The following is an 18,567-nucleotide window of genomic DNA, read 5'->3' on the forward strand; positions in this document are numbered from 1 at the left end:
TACCTTCTTCCTTCTCCTTAAATCGTTCGCCTCTTGGCCGCAGCGCAGATACTTGGTCCTTCTTGGCAATGCGACAAAGACAGCTTCACGTGTCCTCACCAAAGAACGGATTGGCGGCTGCGCAAACTTGGCGGCTGCAAACAAAGAAGCCTGCTGGAATCTTTGTACTGTGCAATGAGCGTGCAATGAGCGCGCAATGAGCCTGGACGAGGGCGGACTTGGCAAGTTCGCTGATCAAATCCTGGTTCGAGTGCCCGCAGCTGCAGCCACCCAGCCTTCCTATAAGCACGTCGAGACAAAATGGTTGCCTCCATCGGGTCACCGAACGTTCATATAAGGGCTGCTTCATGTGCAGCCCAGCTCGCGGCTCTACATCCTAGGGCTCGCATCGCTCCCTACGCACAGCATCACCATCACTCGAGCTTCACAGCCACGATCTAACCTCTCTGGCCAGGCTTCTAGAAGACGAAGAGACGCGCAAGAACAAGCCTTGAACTGCGGTCCCGGTGGCAACCCTGGTGACGGCGCTGATGGCCGACGATCGAATACATGTATCCGGCTGCGGGGGCAAACACCACCTGCGGGCGATCCGCCCTCGGCTGGCCCTATCAGCGGCTGCCAGCCTCGACCTAGGCCGTGCAACCCCAGCTTCAGCAATCATGGCTATGCTCTGCTAGGCCTCATCGAGAGGCTGCTGCAGCAGGGCGAGTGGGATTAATTCTGTTGCCTGCGACTCTGGCAGCAGCTAGGCTGCTTTTGATCCCCCCTAGCTGCAAGATGATACCTGTACGATATCACTTTGCGAGCAACTGCGTGTGACGAGGGAGCAATCCTTCGGAACCAACCACGCCTTGCCCTTAGCAGAGATGGGATTTCGTTGTGTGTTACACGGATTACGAGGAGCGGAACTAGTGCTTCAGTCGGATCGAGGAGGGAGGGAGGGATCCGTGGAAGAGCCTCACAACAGCTGAGACAGTTTCTCCCACGTCTTGTCGGCCGCTTTATAAGACGCCCGCTTTATAAGACACCCGCTTACCATCATCACCCTCATCCCCCTTGCATGATGCTCTTTTGATTTTGTGTCAGTTGTTGGGGGAGTTTGACAGTAGCTTACATTCCAGAGAAACCAGCTGTTTGCTCAGCCGCTGCATAGCGACCAATACCTACTCGCTTGCTGCAAAGCAATTGGGCCGAGTCCTTCGGCAGACGCAGAGGGCTGATGCCGGCGCTTTCATGGACTGAGCTGCTTGGTGATGTTGCTGTTTCTCATCGCAGCATTTTATCAACTTCTCTCGAGTCCGCTGGAAACGCCACGATTCCTGCCGACGATGGTCTGAAAGTAGTCTGCGCATGGCCCGTTTCTGGCCAATATGGCCCGGGATCGAGAGTCTTGTAAGTCACACCGGCTGAGCTACTACTTGGTTCAGCAGCGCCCCCAACATTACCACGTTTCTAAACCGTTTAAATCTCTTTACAGATACTACGTGCTCATAGCAGCGTGCGTGTTTGCTCGAAAAGCTGAGTGGATCAAAAATGCTTGCTTGGCTGCAGCGCTGCTCTTTCCGGCTGTAGCCGCGGTTCATGGCATCGTCCTTGCAGCTCTGCATCGAGACGGTGAGAGAAAGGCCCAGTCTGCTATCCAATTAGAGCCCCCAAGCTGATTTAGTCTTGTTTGCTTATTTGTCCTTGATTAGAAGCCGTGGATATGGACGTATACGGCGCCTTTCAGCTGTGCTCGATTGCCATTCTGGTCGCTCCAATGACAGTCAGACTGTCTGAGACTTACTTCAATACCCGTGGCCGCAACACAATCTTTTTATGGGCGGGGTTGGTTCTTGCTGGTGAGCATTGTTGCCCTTTTTGATTCAGTGACTCAGATGCCTGCCCTCCAAACATTGACCTACCACTGAAAATCAACCTGATGAATCCAGCGGCTGACTTACGCCTTGCTGCATGCAGGACTGCTTAGCCTATCCATCGAATTCTACCGCATCCAGGCATATCCTTGCCATCAGGATGGCCAGGGAAATCCAGTCTCTAACAATCCCTCGAAATTCCCTTACGGCGATGACACAACATGCGGACTGCGTTGCTCCGTGGGAGATGGGCCGTCTTCTCCCATGAGGCAAGGGTCAGCAAACAACATTTACGTGATTCCCGTTCCTAGAATACTCACATTTGGCACTGCCACACTACTAGCGGCGGGCTGCTGCGTCCATACAATCGTCTGGATGGCGTCCATGACAGACAAAGTATTCGAAAGCAAGTGGAAGTCTCGCCTTCGCCTTGGTCTCGGGGCCGACGATACCCCAGTTGACGAAACAATCTCAGGTACCAATGGTGCAACAAAAAAGTCTATGAGTGGTGTAAACAACAGAATTCGCCTATTCCTCTCCGTCGTGGCCGTTCCCGTGTTTGGGGGCGCCGGGCTTGCCATCATTATAGTCGGAGAGATTAATTTTTTCAGCGGCCCGGTGTCTTATCAGGTCGAGCCTCTAGCAAGCATTGGTAAGTGCACAAAGTTGTCTTGCATGGTATTTGCCCTCCTTATTCATATAGCTAACGCTTGTATTGTACCTTTGCAATGCAATAGGCCAGTGGGCGCCCATTGTTGGAACGGGATTGGCTGCCATAGGATCTCTTTACCTTGTCCTCGCAGCCGATGTAGAGGCCGCCAAGGAAGAGTCCGATCCTCATGCCGTTCAAGAGTGCAAATGTTCCCATCAGCACCTTGAATATCAAAGTCGACGCGAATCTCCTGATACAGATTCTTCTTCAACTGACCGGGATGGCCAACCTCAGAGTTCTGGAGAAGCAGATTCCCCAGAAACACCGGAGTCGGTCCATTTCCCAGCAATGAGGCATACCGATACAGGATTCTCTACTGTATCACACGGTGTTCTTGACCGTATGTCGACCATGCAAACTGGCATTTCGAATGAAGCATCCACCATTGGCCGGCATATATCTTCAGGTAGCACAGTGCATCGGACTTCCACAGCAGACTCGGGCAATAGACGAAAGGTTGCAAATATGCTTATTTCTATAGGCAACGCACTCGGTAACAAGGCGCATAACTGGGTCGATGATTATGATAAATCAGGAAAGGCCCTCGATTTCCCAGAGCTTCCTGGAGAGATTTGGAAAAATCCAAACCTGCCAAAAATTCGGCATACGTACAACGTCCCTCGAGACGCAGATGGTAACGCTACTCCCTTGCCACGCTCTCGTTCCCGAGCGGGCAGCTATCGAGGCACATCACCCCAGCCAGTCTTGTCGCCCTCTCGTTCTCAATCCGTCGTTTCACCTTCTCCCTCTCTCCCACGACAATATCGGGCAAGCACTTTGCCAGAAGGTTATTCACATGGGGCCCCGAACAATAGTCCACCCTTTTTGCCTGCTCAGACCAGAGGGAGGCAGAGGATGCGGAGTGACACCCTTGAAGTTCCTACATTGAGCCATCACAACCCCTTGAATATTCACTACCTCGAAACAGCTACACCGGTGGCAGCTATGAGTGGAGGTCGAAGCCTACCGCCAAGCCCAAGCGACAATGGTGATGGCGGTGGAGACCATGAAGAGCTTCCTCGTGGTATAGAAGCTGTTGTCTCACCTACCATTCACCAATCGCAAAAGCACACAGGCACTCCACCCCCAACATGAATCCCAGTTTCATAATCTCACATTCACAGACAACACTATTTGTGGTTTCTTTTTTTTGTCTTCTTTTTTTTCACCCCTACGTCGAGTCGGCTTAGTCCCAGTCAGCCACTCAAGCAATACACCATATAGTACCTAGACCAGATGCTTTTTGTCGCTTCGTCCAGTTTTGGAAATGATGCATAGCTTGGCCTGGGATTTAACGAATTAACGAACATATAGATGGATGATTTTTTGGGGATTTTTCTTTTTTCTTTTCACACTTGTATATAGAATATCCCCAACCAACTTAGAGGGAAATTAATAGTCACCTATTACTCTCCAATAGAAGCAATCTCTCAGATGTCATCGCAGCCACCGAGAAACCTTCTCAGCCTGGCCTCGCCATCGTCGTCATTGGCTAGCCTCTTTCGTCCATCGCGCTCATCTACGTCATCCCAGCAGCACCCACCATGAACCACAGCTTTGGTGAGAGATGCATTCGGCACACACATAAAAATCAAGATTTTTCTCCAGAGAGAGCTAAAGCGAGAACTTATTTCGTAATCGTGATCTCTCTATCTAGTGAGTCTTTCTTTTTTTTAAGCTCCGCGGTACCTGCATACATCAACCCAACGTTATTTTGCCACCAAACCCCCGTACATGGAGCTTACAACTTCTCACCGCCAACACAAACACCAAGAGCTATACTGAGTATCATCACCAGATTCACTCAATTGGAAATATCAACAACAGGACCCCTCCAAGCCATGGACGTCCTCTTCTCGCTCCCCATCTTCGGGTACCTCCTCGGCCCGGCCCTCTCCTCGTGGTCCACCTCGCTCAACCTGCTCTTCTTCTACATGACCTGGTCCACCCTCGTGCTCTCGCAGCCGCCCATTGTCGTGCACATCTTTGGCATCCTCGCCATCCGAATAGTCTTTTTCCTCATCCCCTCGCTCGCCACGCTCTTCTTCGACGTCTCGCTGCCCAGCCTCGCAGAGGGCATCAAGCACGGCGGGCGCTCCGCCCTGCCTCCCCGCGATGCCGCCGCGCTCGCCAAGCTGCTCGGCCTGGTGCTGCTAAACCTGGCCATCATGACGGCCATTGAAGGGGCTCTGAGCTTCGTCTTCATGCTCGTCTTCAACGAGCCCGTCTTCAAAACAACCACGACGCTGCCGCTGCCGTGGGGCATCGCCAAGCACGTCCTCGTCCTGCTCTCGGCGCGCGAGACGCTCCTCTACTACATCCACCGCTTCGTCCTCCACGGCAAATCCTACCGCTGGCTGTCCAAGCGCCATCAAGCCTACGCGCACGCAAAGGCCGGCGCGCCCTTCAGCCTCCGCCTCATGGCCGACCACCCGCTGCCGCTGCTCTTCTACCGCTTCCTGCCGCTGTACCTCTCCGCCGTGCTGCTGCGCCCGCACATCCTCACCTACTTCTTCGTCCTGACCATCTGCACGCTCGAGGAAACCCTCGCCATGTCGGGCTACACCGTCGTTCCGGGCATCATCATGGGCGGCATCGTGCAGCGCTCGGCGATCCACTACGCGGGCAAGGGCACGTCCAACTACGGCTCGTGGGGCATCCTGGACTGGGTCAGCGGGACGAGCAAGGGGAGGGATGTGCTGGAGGATGTCAAGAGGGAGGCGGACAAGCATCGTGTCAAGGAGCGGTCGTCCAAGAAGATTGATCAGGGCATGAGTGCGGTGAGGGAGGGGGTGAAGACGAGGAGGAGCAGTAGGAAGAAGGCATCGCAGTGAGGGTCTGATTATAAAAGTCAACTGCTTGTTTGTTTGTTTTTTTGGAAAGTTTTGTTTTGAATAAAGCAGTATTTGATACCATGATGATATTTATTAGTGTAGTCATTTTTTTTTTTCCATGTATTTATTCCAACTACCAGGCAGTCCATGCACTGAAAGTTTAAAAGAGGATGATGTATGATAATGAAAGAGCCTCCAATCTATCTATGCCCAATATGCATATGCAAATATCAATACAGCCTTTATGCTTTGTCCCCCCCGAAAGTCTCATCTCCCTCTGTATAAATCTATACGCCCTACCCGTGACACAAACGCCATAGTAGCCGTCCGTTTATATATAATCCCCCATGATCAAATCCCAGATAAGAGCCGGGCGAAGCAGTATCGCATGCATTCGTCTAGTTAATCCCTTTAATGCCGATTTGTGTAAAAAAAAAAAAAAAAAAAAAATCCAACCCATATATGATCCCTGTCCAAAAAAAAATCTTTACTTCCAAACCATGTCCACTTCACCACCCATTCTTCTTCTTAAACCAAGCTAGAGTTTCCAATCCGCTCTGCGCTCTTAAGCCGATTCTCGTATCCAAGACGTAGGCCTCCCAGACCTTGACTTTGTTGAGCTGCTCCTCGCATGCCACCATCTTCTGGCGTCTAAACTCCAGAATTTCTTTAGCTTCGCCCTCTGGAAGATTGCAGCACTCAGCCCACGCAATGGCACCCAGTTCATAAGTGGCGGATGGCAGGACATAGTCATCCTTGGAGGTGCCTTTGAAGACAGATCTGCATTTTTATTCTTGTTAGCAATTTTTCTTTAAATTCCTCGCGTAGAAAAATGCACTTACCGGTCGTGAGCAATGACCTTCTCCTGCAGCAGTGTTCTAGCCTCGTCCAGCTTGCCCAGACCTCTAAGCAACGATGCCATGCTCACCGCCCACACAGCCATTTCATCCTTCTCTTCTTGAATCTTGGCTACGACTTCCTTGCTCGCAGTGCATCTCTCCCACTTGAGATAATCAAGCCCCTTCTCCAGCTGTGCTGTGCCCATGCGCTTCTGTCCATTCCACACGTAGCACATCTCCAGTGCAGGGCTTGATCCAGTAACATCCGCCAAATCAACGCCCAAGGCTTTGGCTCGGTCCTCCCACTTCTGAACCTTTCGCTGTAAGAATGTCTCCAGAGGCAGTTGGCGTGCCATGAGTCGCTTCTTGCCAGTCACCGTTGGCGCTTTGCGGAAGAAGTCTTCCGTCTTGACCTTTTGTCGTCTTGCCTCGTCCTTGTCGCCGCTGTGAAAAGCGTCTCGGTAAAGCTCCAAAGACGCGCAGCCAGCCAGGTAGTAGTAGAGTGATGGGCTCCAGTCGTTGACTTCCAAGCACCTCAGGAATGAATCGCGCATCAGCACCCATTCGTAGGACATCATGGCGTCCAGTGATAGCTCAAAGTTGTTGAGAGCAGCAACCTGCTTCATTTTCGACTCCTTGCCCGACCTGAGCAATTCCAATGCTTCCGTAATCTTTCGTTCGTTTGCCAGCATTCTCGATTCCTCCACTCGCCACAGCTGTGAGTCGGGATATCGTCGTCGCATCTCAGCCAAGAGCTGCTCGCATTTTTCAATCGGGGGTCCGACAGCCTCGGCATCCTCATCATAGTCTCTGCGATCCGGCAGAATGTCCGCGGCTCCAAGCAGTCCGTTGTAATACACCAACAGCATCATGCCCGCCACGGCGCCGTTGATATTGGAGTGCGCAGCCGACTTCCAGAGCATCTTGACAGCTCGTCGCCGATCCCCATGGAATCCAACAACGGAGAGGATGCGTGAGAAGGCAGGAGGGATGAGACTGAGGATGAGCAATAAGACTCCAAAACACATGTTGGCTCCAGAGTGAATGAACTTGTCGACGGGATTGTCCAGTTCGACGTCTGAGCTCAAATCGGAATCTCTAGACCGCAGGCTCAGTTTCGACGTATCCTCCAGCTTGCTAATGCTCAGCTTCTCCAGCTTCGAGGCCGCCGACGTCGACGAAGCATCGGTCTGATCGCTTGGCGTCTGCAGTCCGGACAGAGTTTCCCTGGCATCTACAAAGGTCTCCGAGTCACTTCCACTAGGCGTTGCCGTGTTTCCATTAGACTCCGTCTCCGATCCATCGGCAGGTGAGCTGCTCCCTATGAGCGACATGCGGGATGAGCCCGGAGTCGGTTTCTTGAAAATCTTTTCCTCCGACGCCACAATGGCATCGAGCGTCAGGAACGCCTTTCGCAGCTTGTAGAAGCTCTTCATGGCCTCGACCAGGCTCTCGTGCAGCACGCCCACGACGGCGCCCATCAGCTGCGTCTCGGCAATGATCAACTCGTACTCGGTCCCCGGCGGATAGAGCTTACTGCTGTTGTAAGCCGCGCCGTGCTTCTGCGCCCGTTTGAGATCTGACCACGCCCTGGTTTCACAGTCATTCAGTCTTGCCGTGGCCTCAGTCATGATCTGCTTCTCAAAGCCCAGCACGGATCGCATGAAGAAGGCCACCGCAGAGCCCATTTCGTGGAAGGAGGAGTCGCCCGTCTGCAACTTCTCCCAGGCGCCGTCAATGTCGTCGTTCATGATGAGCTCGATCCAATTCATTGCCTCCACCAAGTTCTCCTTCTCCTTGACGATGCTATCCGTGGCGGCAAGGCTCGAGTTGGAACCATTTTCGGTTTTCGCGCCAGAGCGGAACCAACCGGCTAAACGACTCATGGTGGACAAAACCTGTGTCTGGCCGTGACGAAAGCAATTGGTGCTGCAAAAAGAAAAGAGCGATATCAGGTAAATAAAGCCGTCAAATAAGACAGCTGCCGCGAGTGAGGCTGAGTGCCAAGATCGAGGCGTATCGGCGTCGTATTTAATCCTCCCAGTGCAACACGCCTCTTCGCTTACAAGATCTGCGAGATATCGGGCACCCTTCGAACTGGGAGGGTGGCTCAGCTAATTAAGTAGTCGGCGAGAGTGACAGATGATAGGGCACCGCTGCGTCGACTAACAATCCCGCATGAAAGAAAAATTGCCGCCAAAAAAAAAAAAAAAAAAAAGGATCAGTAGTGCTAGTAGTAAGAATCAGAGAAATAGACGCTTATGCCATGCATGCATGCACCCCTCGTGGCTACTCGATTTGCTGGCAGCCGTTGAGTGCAGAAAGCAGCGTAGGCCAATGCTCGACAGCAACAAGAAAAACAAGGCAAACAAGAAATTGAGAAACCAAGTAGTGTAAAGAAGCCACCCGGTCATATAGAAGGGAAAGAGAAGAAAAGAGGAGAAAAAAGAAGCTGCGGTTGTAGGTAGTTGTAGAAAGTCGAGTTTTCGCCGTGGGGGCGTCTCTCCCCGGAGGCCCGCCGGGCTTAATTTGGCTTTATACTAAACACCCAGTGAAGAGGACGTCAATTCCGTTTCTTATGCCCTCAATCAGCTCGGTAATCATCAATACGCTCAGCCCCGGGATCTCTGCGGAATTCCGGAGCGACGAGTCCGTTAAGCCCAGGAGATGACATCTACACATTGCGCGGCCCTCATTTTACTCGCTGCTGTTTTTTACCCATTTTTGTACATAGGTACGGCAGGGAGTCTTTCGTCATACCGTTCCGTCGATTCCTTTATAGACGTCAAGACTATTGATATTACATATTCCCGTTTCTGCCGCCGCATCCGTAAGAGAATTAAACAAGAGAAAACAGGCACGAGGAACAATAGTATTCGCCACGCGATCTCCTAGTCCGCGCGCTTTTTCGGTTATAGGCGCCCCTCGCTGTATCCTTGGGCTCGATCATGCCCCTAAAAAGGTCCGCCCGCAGATGCCAGTCCCCTAAAACAGGCAAAAACGGTAAGCCGCTCAGGCACCTCCGGCACTAAAAGCCGCAACACTGATGCCCGTCATCACAGTGGACGGCGTGCTCAGCGCAGCGCAGCGCAGCGACCTGCAGCTCCCCGGACCCAACGTTCTTCCGGCACCGGCCGCACCGCTGCCGCTTCACTGCCTGGGGGCTCCTAGGAAACCACAGCTAGTCGTCACGACCAGTCAGCTCGAGCCAGCATCGCCAGCTAGTCCCTGGCCAATCCTTGCATCAACAACAATAACAACAGCAGCCAACGATAACCACGACAGGGCCTCAGCCATCCCTCTCTCTCTTCTCATCTCCGTCACCCCAGCAGCTATCCACAACATCGCCGCCCATCGCCATTCTCAGTCCTCGTCCGATAACACCTCCAGCGCAATTCCACCTCGAGCGCTAGGCTGAAAGCTCGCCGCATCATCACTCTCTCCCCAAAATGGCATCAACCACAGAGCCCAAGGTCGCTGAGCCCGAACAGTCCACCCCAAATGAACAGCAGAAGCCCGAGCAGAAGCACCTGGCCCTAGGTGAAGACGACGAGTTCGAAGACTTCCCCGTCGACGGTACATGACCACCTCCTCTCCTTTCCTCTCTCCTATGGTCACCTTCGAAGCACTCCATTCTCCCTTTCTCGCCCTTCTCCCTACGAGCAAATACCAAAGAACCAAAGACAAAGAACAGCCATGCTAACCCAAGTCAATCTTTTTCCTCTCCAAACAGACTGGCCCGCCGACCAAACCGAAGCCGCCCAGCGCAACGGCGAAACCAAGCACCTGTGGGAGGAGAGCTGGGACGACGACGACACAAGCGACGACTTTTCGAATCAGCTCAAGTGGGTGGTTGGCTCTCTCTTAGTTTCTACCCTTCTCCTCACAGCGCTGTCCCTCGATTTCCGTCCCCGTCGTCGCTTTCGATGAAAATATCTGATTTATAACACTGTTTTGTCGTTGCTATATCATTGCTGCAGCTACTGTTGATTTTAAGCTTTGTTCTCATATTATTTCACACAATGGTTTAAATAATCTGCCCAATATCCGCGTTGGCATGGGAGACACACACATATATATACATGGGACTAATAATGTTTACTATTTTCGCGGGGTTTATTTTTTTTTTTCCCCTTTCCATTTCTCATCACATTTTCTTTATACACACTCTTGCTACTCCCTTGCTTTTTGTTTTATTCCTTATGAGTACACGGATCCTGACGTGTTTTTCTATTCATAGGGAAGAGCTTAAAAAGGTTGAGGCGGCCAAGCGGAGATAGACTCGAGGAGGAGGGAAGAACACGGAACGACGGGGACATCGGTCGGGCGAGCCAACATCACGTCACCGGGGCTTGTGAGGAACGTTAAACTTATAGATTGGGTCTTCTAATTCAAGGAACAAAGACAAAAAAGTGCTCCATGTGACATGATTCAAGCGGAAGCTAGTGATTTGTATACTCTTTACCAAGCTACGGTGACAACACGAAAGCACAATCATCTTTATAATGACGTTAATCCTTTTTATTTTGCATATCCGCACTGGTATATGTTTATATACTTTTTTCCGTTATAGATGGGGTGCTCCGAGCCGACCTTTTTATGCCATATCCCCCCGTCATCAATTTATTCCTCTCGCTCATTTGACCCATAAGTAGGGTATGCAATTTACTTACTGGACAGAGCAGTGACACCGGGGAGCTCCTTGCCCTCCAACAGCTCCAAGCTGGCACCGCCACCAGTGGAGACGTGGCTCAGCTTATCCTCGACGCCATACTTGGCAGCGACGGTAGCAGTGTCACCACCGCCAATGATGACAATCTTGCCGTTCTTGCAGCCCTCGACGACAGCGTCAAGGGTGGCCTTGGTGCCGCCAGCGAACTTCTCAAACTCAAAGACACCAGCAGGGCCGTTCCACAGGATGGTCTTGGCCTCGTCAATGGCCTCCTTGTACAGCTTGATGGACTCGTCACCACAGTCGAGGCCCATCCATCCATCGGGGATGCCGTCCTTGTCAGTGGCGAGGCCAGTGTTGGCGTCCTTGTCGAACTTGTCGGCGGTGATGAAGTCGGTAGGCAGGACAATCTTGACGTTCTTGGCCTTGGCCTTCTCGACCAGCTTGGGAACGGTCTCGGCACCGGCCTTGTCGAAGAGAGAGTCACCAATGGCGAGGTTGTCCAGGACCTTCTTGAAGGTGAAAGCCATGCCACCGCAGATGATGAGGGTGTTGACCTTGTCAAGCAGGTTGTCAATGAGCTGGATCTTGTCAGAGACCTTGGCGCCACCGAGGATGGCAAGGAAGGGTCGCTGAGGGGACTCGAGAGCCTTGGCGAAGTAGTCGAGCTCCTTCTTCATGAGGAAACCGGCGGCCTTCTGGGGCAGGTCAACGCCAACCATGGAAGAGTGGGCACGGTGGGCAGTGCCGAAAGCATCGTCTAGTTGGCGACACAAATTAGCCACATGTAAAAACAAAACAGCTTTCCAGACGAGAGAGAGTATTGCACTTACTGACGTAAACGTCGCCCAGAGCAGTCAGGCCCTTGCGGAACTCCTCAACCTTGGCCTTGTCGGCCTTGGTCTTGTTGCCCTCCTTGTCCTTGGAGCTGCCCTCCTCCTCAATGTGGAATCGGAGGTTCTCCAGCAGGATAACAGCGCCGTTGTCGGCCTTGTTGACAATGGCCTCGACCTCGGGGCCGACACAGTCGGGAGCAAAGGTGACGGGCTTGCCAAGGAGCTCCTCCAGCTTGGGAACAACAGGCTTGAGGGAGTACTTGGCGTTGACAGCGCCATTGGGACGTCCGAGGTGGGACATCAGGATGACAGCCTTGGCGCCATTGTCGAGAGCGTGCTTGATGGTGGGGATGGCACCGGCAATTCGCTGGGGGTTGGTGATGTTCTTGTTCTCATCGAGGGGCACGTTGAAGTCGACCTGGACAAACACAGCACATCAGTCAGCCAAATACGAGCAAACAAAGCTTCTGACATCTGCTATCAAATATCCCCATATTGCCCAAAGCCAGCGAGAGATTAGCCTTCTCGACGGCGCTCCTCTAGCAGAGCTTTGACGTCGATGCTAAAGCTCCCAACTTGGTCCCCTCCATTTTTCATCACTGCAGTGGCGGGGCAATCCGGACTCACCCGAATCAGGACCCTCTTGCCCTTGACGTCGACGTCAGTGATGGACAGCTTGTTGGAGAGAGACATTTTGGCTGGATACTGGCGTGTGAAGCGAAACAAGACTCGCGCTGCAAAAGAAGACGTTGTGGAGGAAGAGGCGAGCTCTGTGTTTTAAGGAAAAAGCACGCAGAAGTTTGAGCTGCGACGGCCAGGAAGGATGGAGGGGTTCAGCGAGGTGGGGTCCGTGCTGGTGCTGGTGCTGGTGCTGGTGCTGGTGCTGGTGCTGGTGCTGGGAAGCACGGACGGGCAATCAATTCAATAGATTACAGCTAATCGATTGATTAATACAGGGAGCTGTGGTGGGGGCACCCTCTGTATCTCAGCGGCCAGTCAATTGGACCAAGAGCCATTAAGCTGCTGCATCCGGACCACGCCAGAGTGACGTGAGGCCCATTCGACGGCATAAATCACGCTTAATACGTTCTTTGCCATTATCACCTGTGTCTGGAATGATAGACGGTGACATATCACATAGATTCGGACTTTAATCAGGTCATATCACCACTTCAATGATCTGAACCGTTATCTCAGACTGATTATAGAGTTGGTAAATGCTGCTTCTTTGCCTCTGGTTAATTAATTTATTTTTTTCATTTGAATCTGTTATGATTTTGTACCGTTATACAAAACGATGAGCGATAAAATCCAGAGTCACGTTGCCTCCTTAATTCAAACGCCATAGCAGCTTGTACACATCCAATGAACGAGTGATGTAGCCAAAACTCCAAACGCCTCTACTTTGTTTGCAAACTCCCGTCACAAAAAGCAGGATGTTCCATCTTAAGAATGACGTGTATCATACTCTCTCAATGGCAGCTCTGCTGTGCTTGCCACTTTTATCGAATCTTGTTTAATGGGCTGGGATGAGGCTATTGAGTTAGCTGCCATACCTTCTTCCCTCGATACCTCCCCAACTGAGCGCTCTGTGGCACTCCCGACGTATCAAAGACTTCATCGAGGTGGGAACTCGTCTTATCTGAAGTTTAATCGGCCGCATTGGTCAGGGAAAGATAGGCAGTCCAGGCGATACCAACTGTCGAGACAAATGGCTAATTGACAACGTTAGCTGCATGGACAGAAATTATAGTTTGGATATCAAAACTCACGAGCTGGAACTGCACGGGCATCAAGCGGAAGTTGATAACCTGCACTGCGGGCCAAAGAACATAGTTGGCCTTGAGCGTAGGGACATACATGTCTCGTAGCTTATGAGCGACTCCGCGGCGACCACCTCCCTCAGCCAGAGTTATGGCCGTAAAGAAGACGCCGACACCGAATGGCGCGAAGATGAGCTGGTCAAAGGCAACTCGCTTCATGGCAGGCCCAAATGCACTTGTCTTGGTAATGGGGAAGACTGATGAGAGAAACTTGAACCATCTGAATTGAACTGGAGCCATGCAGAAACCATAGGCCATGAATCTTGTAAGTCGCTCAAAGTCGAACGGCGGAGGCAGACTCTTGGAGTCGGGAATGAGCTCGCGGTCTGAAAACGGATTCTTTTCATCCAGCTCGTGTATCTCAATTGCAATGTTATCGTCCTTGGTGATGCCGCCTGGCTTTCTGAGGGCCCGCTGGCGCACAGAGGTGATGGTTTGCGCGACGGTATCGGCGATGCCACCAAGGATGGCATTGGTGACCATCATGGTCATGACTGCGGATGCGGATCTTTGAGTTAGCAATCACGTATAATTAGAAGACGACAAGTGTAGAATGATCAACCGTGGGGACGTACGAGGTCGTGCTTCATAGTACGCATTGAAACGCGCCGTCAGCCGGGCAACGAATGCCATTTCGATAATGAAGATGATGGTGTGGAGAAGAGGCTGTTGAGAAGTGAAAGCAATCAGTCAGTCAGTTAGCGAGTCTATGCAAAAGGAGGGCAACGGCCTTCTGGGCGGTGGTGTTGTAGAGCGAATGGGGTAGGGAGAGTGTGAGGCTGCGAACATGAATCGCTAGCTCAAGGGAACGAACGAATGCATCCGCGGCGCAAAACTCCAGAAATGTCTCGTTGCGTGTAGCGGCGCACGTACCAAACGTCCATAGATGAACTTGCTGTTGACGGCTCGGAAAAAGCGTCGTCGGTTGAGCTCCCAGGCCATGATGGCGGACTCAAGATGCTGATGCTATTTATTGGAGCGGCGTCGATGACGGCGTTATCGCAGCGAAGGGAGCCCCTGCCGAGTGGATCTGGAGCAGAGACGATGACGACAGCGGGCCTGCGATGCGCCAACGGAAACGCTCCGAGCGGCCTGTGACACGGTTTGGAGATCCGCTGGCAGGAAGCCAAGGCGATTGACTGCTTGGTTCACTGTCGGGTCGTCGTTCAGGGACTGTGCTCAGAGTAAGAGACGAGGCAAAGGAGAAGAACCAGGGCAAGGACAGATGCTGCTGAGGGAGGATTGAAAGGATAAAAAAATTACGGCGGTGCGGAGAGGCCGTGGAATGGCGCAGGCGATTCTGTTTCGTGTCTCGTGCTTCTTCCCCACGTTTGCGCCTCGTAATACACACGCCACGCATCAGCGGTACTCTGTACTCGGTCTACTGCGCAGTGGCCCTGTTGAAATCCAGTACCAACAACCACGTTGCGGCGCTGGCCCTAACACTAGTACTAATTTCCTCATCCCTCAGGACTTCAGTCTTGAGACTATTTCTCCATCTCTTCCTTGCGTCCCACGTATGATGAGAACAAGCAACAGACTTTTCCTTGGTCGAGAGATACGGCAGTCAGATACATCTTTGTCATACGTGGCGTCCCCTTTGAAAGTCTGACGCTGCTGAAACCAGAAAAAGCCGCGCGCCCAGCTTAGAGATCTGCAGATCACCGTAGTAATCCGGACTGGTTTCGTATTTGATCTTGAGCCAACCAAAGAGCAGTATTACGTACTAAAGATCATTTTCTAGTCCATTCCTGTCTTGCCAAGTCATGATAACAACAATAGGCCCCTTACAAGCAGTGTTATGCAACGCCAGGACTGTATCGTACTATCACCATCTTTGCTCTAAGCCAGCTAGCCAATCAAATCATTCTATAAATATTATATTATGTGGATGTAGCTGTGCACTTCATATATGCCTATATTAGTTTATTGTCTTAGGCTTATATATATAATTTTAGCAACAACTATCTTCGTGTGCCTGGCTGTCTATCTGCACCTCTCGCATGAATCAGCAGCTCAGGCAGCCACATGGTTACAGTATCCGTATAATAATAAAAAATGTATCAAAGCTGAGCAGCTATCGTCACAATGGCTCCCATATTCAAGATTTCTGCTAGTAAGTTAGTCAATGGTTTTTTTGGAGATTACCCCAGATTCTCCATATTCTCCATACCTGCTCCAATAAACTCCACGCTCGTGGTGTCTAAAGTATTTTGCGCAGTCAGGCCGATACTTTCTTTATACAAGAAAAGCGTTTTCAAAGTACCAGAAAGCGAAAGCATGCCTTATAACTTTATTCTTTGTAGCAATCCTCGAATGACATATGCCCATATTTCGCATGCTCATCCAACTCGACGTGACTTCGTCATCTTTAAAATCCCCACAAGGCTAGAAGACACAATATATACTGATCTATCTCAAATGTCATAGAGTGACTGGTGTTAAATCTCGATTTATCACAAACTGTATCAATAAGAAGATGCATATATGATCAAATATTCCGATATATTGTCCCACTGCCTAGGTTCGGAGTCCTGCTATGAACCAAGCCTCCTTCTCGAGACGTGGTATATCAAGCTCAACGCTGGTAAAGAAAAAATTGTATTTGCTTGCTCACTTCTAGAGCTATGAGCACTGACACCCTAAGGAGACTTTCCAAAAGCATTTATTTTAAATATGGCGCTTCCAGAGGTTCTGATATGGTCTCGCTCATCTAGACACATGTGCTTACCAAGAGTGGCATGGACAGTTCAGTCTGTAAGCTCATAACAATTGGAATAGCTGACTTCAGCATATTTAAGCAAGTGATATGCTGACATATGGAGCATTTACAGATGCCCGTACTATGTCTCTTCTAGCCTCCCGTTGCTGTTCCCCTTTCTAAGGTACCAGTCCTGTACCAAATCGCCAGCTATTACACTTTTATGTACGGGTTGAATCCAGACGCTTGGCTTCATCAACTTAATACTTCACCTCAATATTGCAATCGCTCTTTTCATGATCCCTACTGGCAAAGTCTTCACTCAGTAGATGGACAATGTCAAAACGCCTCTCGCTTCCTTTGCCATGGCTGCAGCCCGTCTTGCTTTCAGCGTGATATTATTCGACAAATGCATTGTAAGTGCTCGTTAGTAGGGGTATTATAGAGTATACGCAATGTCAGATAGGATAGATCTATTAGGCACGAGGGATGGATGCCTCCAAGAGCATCTACAGTGAGGGCACTTTCCCTGGTAAGAAAAGGGAGAAGAAAAATAAAAGGTAATTGAACAACAATCCCCTTTTCTTTATATCTGCAAAAAATATGTCTCATTGTTAAGCCTGATACTCCTGAAACTGAAAGGGATGCCATTCGCTGCATAAGCTACCGCGTTCACGATATTTCGGGCCGTTAGAAAGAGGAATGAAACGGCATGCGTTGTACTATATTTGAAGAATTCTTCTGCATAACATCATTAGAAATGGAATAGCCCTCGGTTGAATAACAGAATTCCGTCAACTATTACCAGTTTCACTAAGGTCCAAGTCCTACGGAAGGCTTTTACTGCTTATCTTTCATGCATTTATAATATCGCCTACGATGCACCTCTTTTCCCCCCCTCTTTTCCCTTTTCTATTTTTTGTGTAAAATGTTAAACACAACGTCATTCTCAGTCCAGAGTAAGAATAATAATCAACTTTTACTACCTCCAATGCCAAATATCCTTACAATTACATGTACACTGGAGTAAAGCCAGATATACTATAGCACGTTCCTCTCTTCCACTCCAGTTAACTAGAATCCAATCAAATTACATATGAGTCATGGGAATGGTGGTTTGGCAGTAGGATGGTTGAAAAGATGCATCAATGGCGTAGCGTAATAACACCAAAGGTGATCAACCCTGAATGAGCATGTCTCGCTCCAGTTTCAGCACCAGCTCTTGATTATCGCCATCTCCAACAAGGCACCAAGTATTTCAACAGTATCTATTACATCATACTTAATAACTACTATTCAGAACAAATCGGTAGATTTCGGGTAGATAGTTTCCTCTTTCATACACATTCACCAATACCAAGCCAGATCTCTCATTGAATCGTATTCATCTCCTACCCGGTAACCGCTTCTGCATACCTCAACAAGCACTCGCCAAATAGCGAGAGCGAATGAACGTCCGCAATATACGCACGCCGATACAGACAACACTGGGATTGGACAGATGGAAAACGCATGCTGATAACGACGGTGAGGATCTCTGCCTCTCCTAAATCGATATCTGATAGCACCGTGCCTTTATCTGCAGGGGGAGAGCATCATGCATACCTAGTGCAGTCCTCCAAACTCTTTTTTTTTTTTTTTTTTTTTTTTTTTTTTTTTTTTTTTGTTGTGAACAGGACACTCATCATTAAGAATGGCTTGTTATATTCCCAAATTACTTCTGTCTATACAGAATCGAAGCATTGAGGCTCGTAGATTTACCCCGATATATGCCTTTTTCGCAAAAGACTGTTACCATCACTCCATCTCATTATAGCGGCCCAACATCACGCGGCAAACCGCCTGTGGCAACATCCAACATGCACAGCTCACTCAGTCTTGGCTGCATGTACGTCCTAACCCCGTCCCAGGTTACCACCAACATTACTTCCCATCACATGTACATATACTCTGTCGCCAAAACCATGCATCCTGTCTGCCGTTCTCCGCCAGCCGTAAGCCAAACCGCAGATGTTAGCTGCATAGATGGCTTTCATTTGGCATCCAATATCCACTTCGACTTACACCAAGCACCCATGCTCGGTCAATCTACCACTTGGAGCCACAGGAACACCTGGCGACGATAAGGCCCGTGGCCAATATTTTACATTAGCTCGCCCTTCTCAGATCAAGACACCCACAAACTTTATCATGTCACTACTACTTAAACTGCCCATTGGGCAAAGTATCTGGTTTGACGTGTCTTGAAGCCACCAAGAAGATGCACAAAAACGGGCGCTACAGCCCGCGCCGGC

General features: G+C 50.4%; 8 protein-coding genes across 9 annotated transcripts; 5 read left to right on the forward strand and 3 right to left on the reverse strand.

Annotated features, from left to right (window-relative positions):
- Positions 1-196: 196 nt before the first annotated feature.
- On the forward strand, positions 197-718 carry TrAtP1_003149 (uncharacterized protein; the record flags this gene model as incomplete). The annotated part of the gene is made up of 2 exons (XM_066111764.1): positions 197-303; positions 361-718. 2 exons carry the CDS (start codon positions 197-199, stop codon positions 716-718), a joined length of 465 nt encoding a protein of 154 aa, XP_065967843.1.
- Positions 719-1,219: 501 nt separating this feature from the next.
- TrAtP1_003150 (uncharacterized protein) lies at positions 1,220-3,663 on the forward strand (the record flags this gene model as incomplete). The annotated part of the gene is made up of 5 exons (XM_066111765.1): positions 1,220-1,392; positions 1,478-1,614; positions 1,695-1,841; positions 1,960-2,508; positions 2,594-3,663. The coding sequence occupies 5 exons, from the start codon at positions 1,220-1,222 to the stop codon at positions 3,661-3,663; spliced, it is 2,076 nt and encodes a 691-aa protein (XP_065967844.1).
- A 484-nt stretch (positions 3,664-4,147) lies between these two features.
- Positions 4,148-8,756, reverse strand: TrAtP1_003152 (uncharacterized protein). Its single transcript, XM_066111766.1, has 2 exons — positions 6,245-8,756; positions 4,148-6,182 (listed from the first exon to the last, which is right to left on the reverse strand). Exons 1-2 carry the CDS (start codon positions 8,125-8,127, stop codon positions 5,912-5,914), a joined length of 2,154 nt encoding a protein of 717 aa, XP_065967845.1. The 5' UTR covers positions 8,128-8,756; the 3' UTR covers positions 4,148-5,911.
- On the forward strand, positions 4,367-6,244 carry TrAtP1_003151 (uncharacterized protein). Its single transcript, XM_014087716.2, has one exon. It carries the CDS (start codon positions 4,410-4,412, stop codon positions 5,400-5,402), a length of 993 nt encoding a protein of 330 aa, XP_013943191.2. The 5' UTR covers positions 4,367-4,409; the 3' UTR covers positions 5,403-6,244.
- A 433-nt stretch (positions 8,757-9,189) lies between the features above and the next one.
- Positions 9,190-9,659, forward strand: TrAtP1_003153 (uncharacterized protein; the record flags this gene model as incomplete). The annotated part of the gene is made up of 2 exons (XM_066111767.1): positions 9,190-9,244; positions 9,304-9,659. 2 exons carry the CDS (start codon positions 9,190-9,192, stop codon positions 9,657-9,659), a joined length of 411 nt encoding a protein of 136 aa, XP_065967846.1.
- A 31-nt stretch (positions 9,660-9,690) lies between these two features.
- Positions 9,691-10,521, forward strand: TrAtP1_003154 (uncharacterized protein; the record flags this gene model as incomplete). The annotated part of the gene is made up of 3 exons (XM_014087718.2): positions 9,691-9,817; positions 9,975-10,086; positions 10,482-10,521. The coding sequence occupies 3 exons, from the start codon at positions 9,691-9,693 to the stop codon at positions 10,519-10,521; spliced, it is 279 nt and encodes a 92-aa protein (XP_013943193.1).
- A 213-nt stretch (positions 10,522-10,734) lies between these two features.
- Positions 10,735-12,648, reverse strand: TrAtP1_003155 (uncharacterized protein). 2 transcript variants are annotated; one of them, XM_014087719.2, is made up of 3 exons: positions 12,377-12,648; positions 11,747-12,167; positions 10,735-11,673 (listed from the first exon to the last, which is right to left on the reverse strand). In XM_014087719.2, the coding sequence occupies exons 1-3, from the start codon at positions 12,440-12,442 to the stop codon at positions 10,907-10,909; spliced, it is 1,254 nt and encodes a 417-aa protein (XP_013943194.1). In that variant the 5' UTR covers positions 12,443-12,648; the 3' UTR covers positions 10,735-10,906. The 2 variants fall into 2 exon arrangements, with proteins under 2 accessions (XP_013943194.1, XP_065967847.1); XM_066111768.1 differs by having other exon boundaries at positions 11,747-12,648.
- A 750-nt stretch (positions 12,649-13,398) lies between these two features.
- Positions 13,399-14,514, reverse strand: TrAtP1_003156 (uncharacterized protein; the record flags this gene model as incomplete). Its single annotated transcript, XM_014087720.2, has 4 exons — positions 13,399-13,464; positions 13,522-14,066; positions 14,148-14,238; positions 14,446-14,514. The coding sequence occupies 4 exons, from the start codon at positions 14,512-14,514 to the stop codon at positions 13,399-13,401; spliced, it is 771 nt and encodes a 256-aa protein (XP_013943195.2).
- Positions 14,515-18,567: the final 4,053 nt, after the last annotated feature.

This window comes from Trichoderma atroviride, chromosome 2 (genome assembly GCF_020647795.1).
Source record: "Trichoderma atroviride chromosome 2, complete sequence".
Taxonomy (NCBI): Eukaryota; Fungi; Ascomycota; class Sordariomycetes; order Hypocreales; family Hypocreaceae; genus Trichoderma; species Trichoderma atroviride.

Bases quoted from the DNA above. Each gene is read 5' to 3' on its own strand.
- TrAtP1_003155 (XM_014087719.2), bottom strand. From the start codon at position 12,442: ATGTCTCTCTCCAACAAGCTGTCCATCACTGACGTCGACGTCAAGGGC. The intron at 12,168-12,376 runs GTGAGTCCGGAT...GTGTTTGTCCAG, and splicing joins GCAAGAGGGTCCTGATTCGG to GTCGACTTCAACGTGCCCCT. The intron at 11,674-11,746 runs GTAAGTGCAATA...GTCGCCAACTAG, and splicing joins TCTGGGCGACGTTTACGTCA to ACGATGCTTTCGGCACTGCC.
- TrAtP1_003151 (XM_014087716.2), top strand. From the start codon at position 4,410: ATGGACGTCCTCTTCTCGCTCCCCATCTTCGGGTACCTCCTCGGCCCG.
- TrAtP1_003152 (XM_066111766.1), bottom strand. From the start codon at position 8,127: ATGAGTCGTTTAGCCGGTTGGTTCCGCTCTGGCGCGAAAACCGAAAAT. The intron at 6,183-6,244 runs GTAAGTGCATTT...ATAAAAATGCAG, and splicing joins AAGGTCATTGCTCACGACCG to ATCTGTCTTCAAAGGCACCT.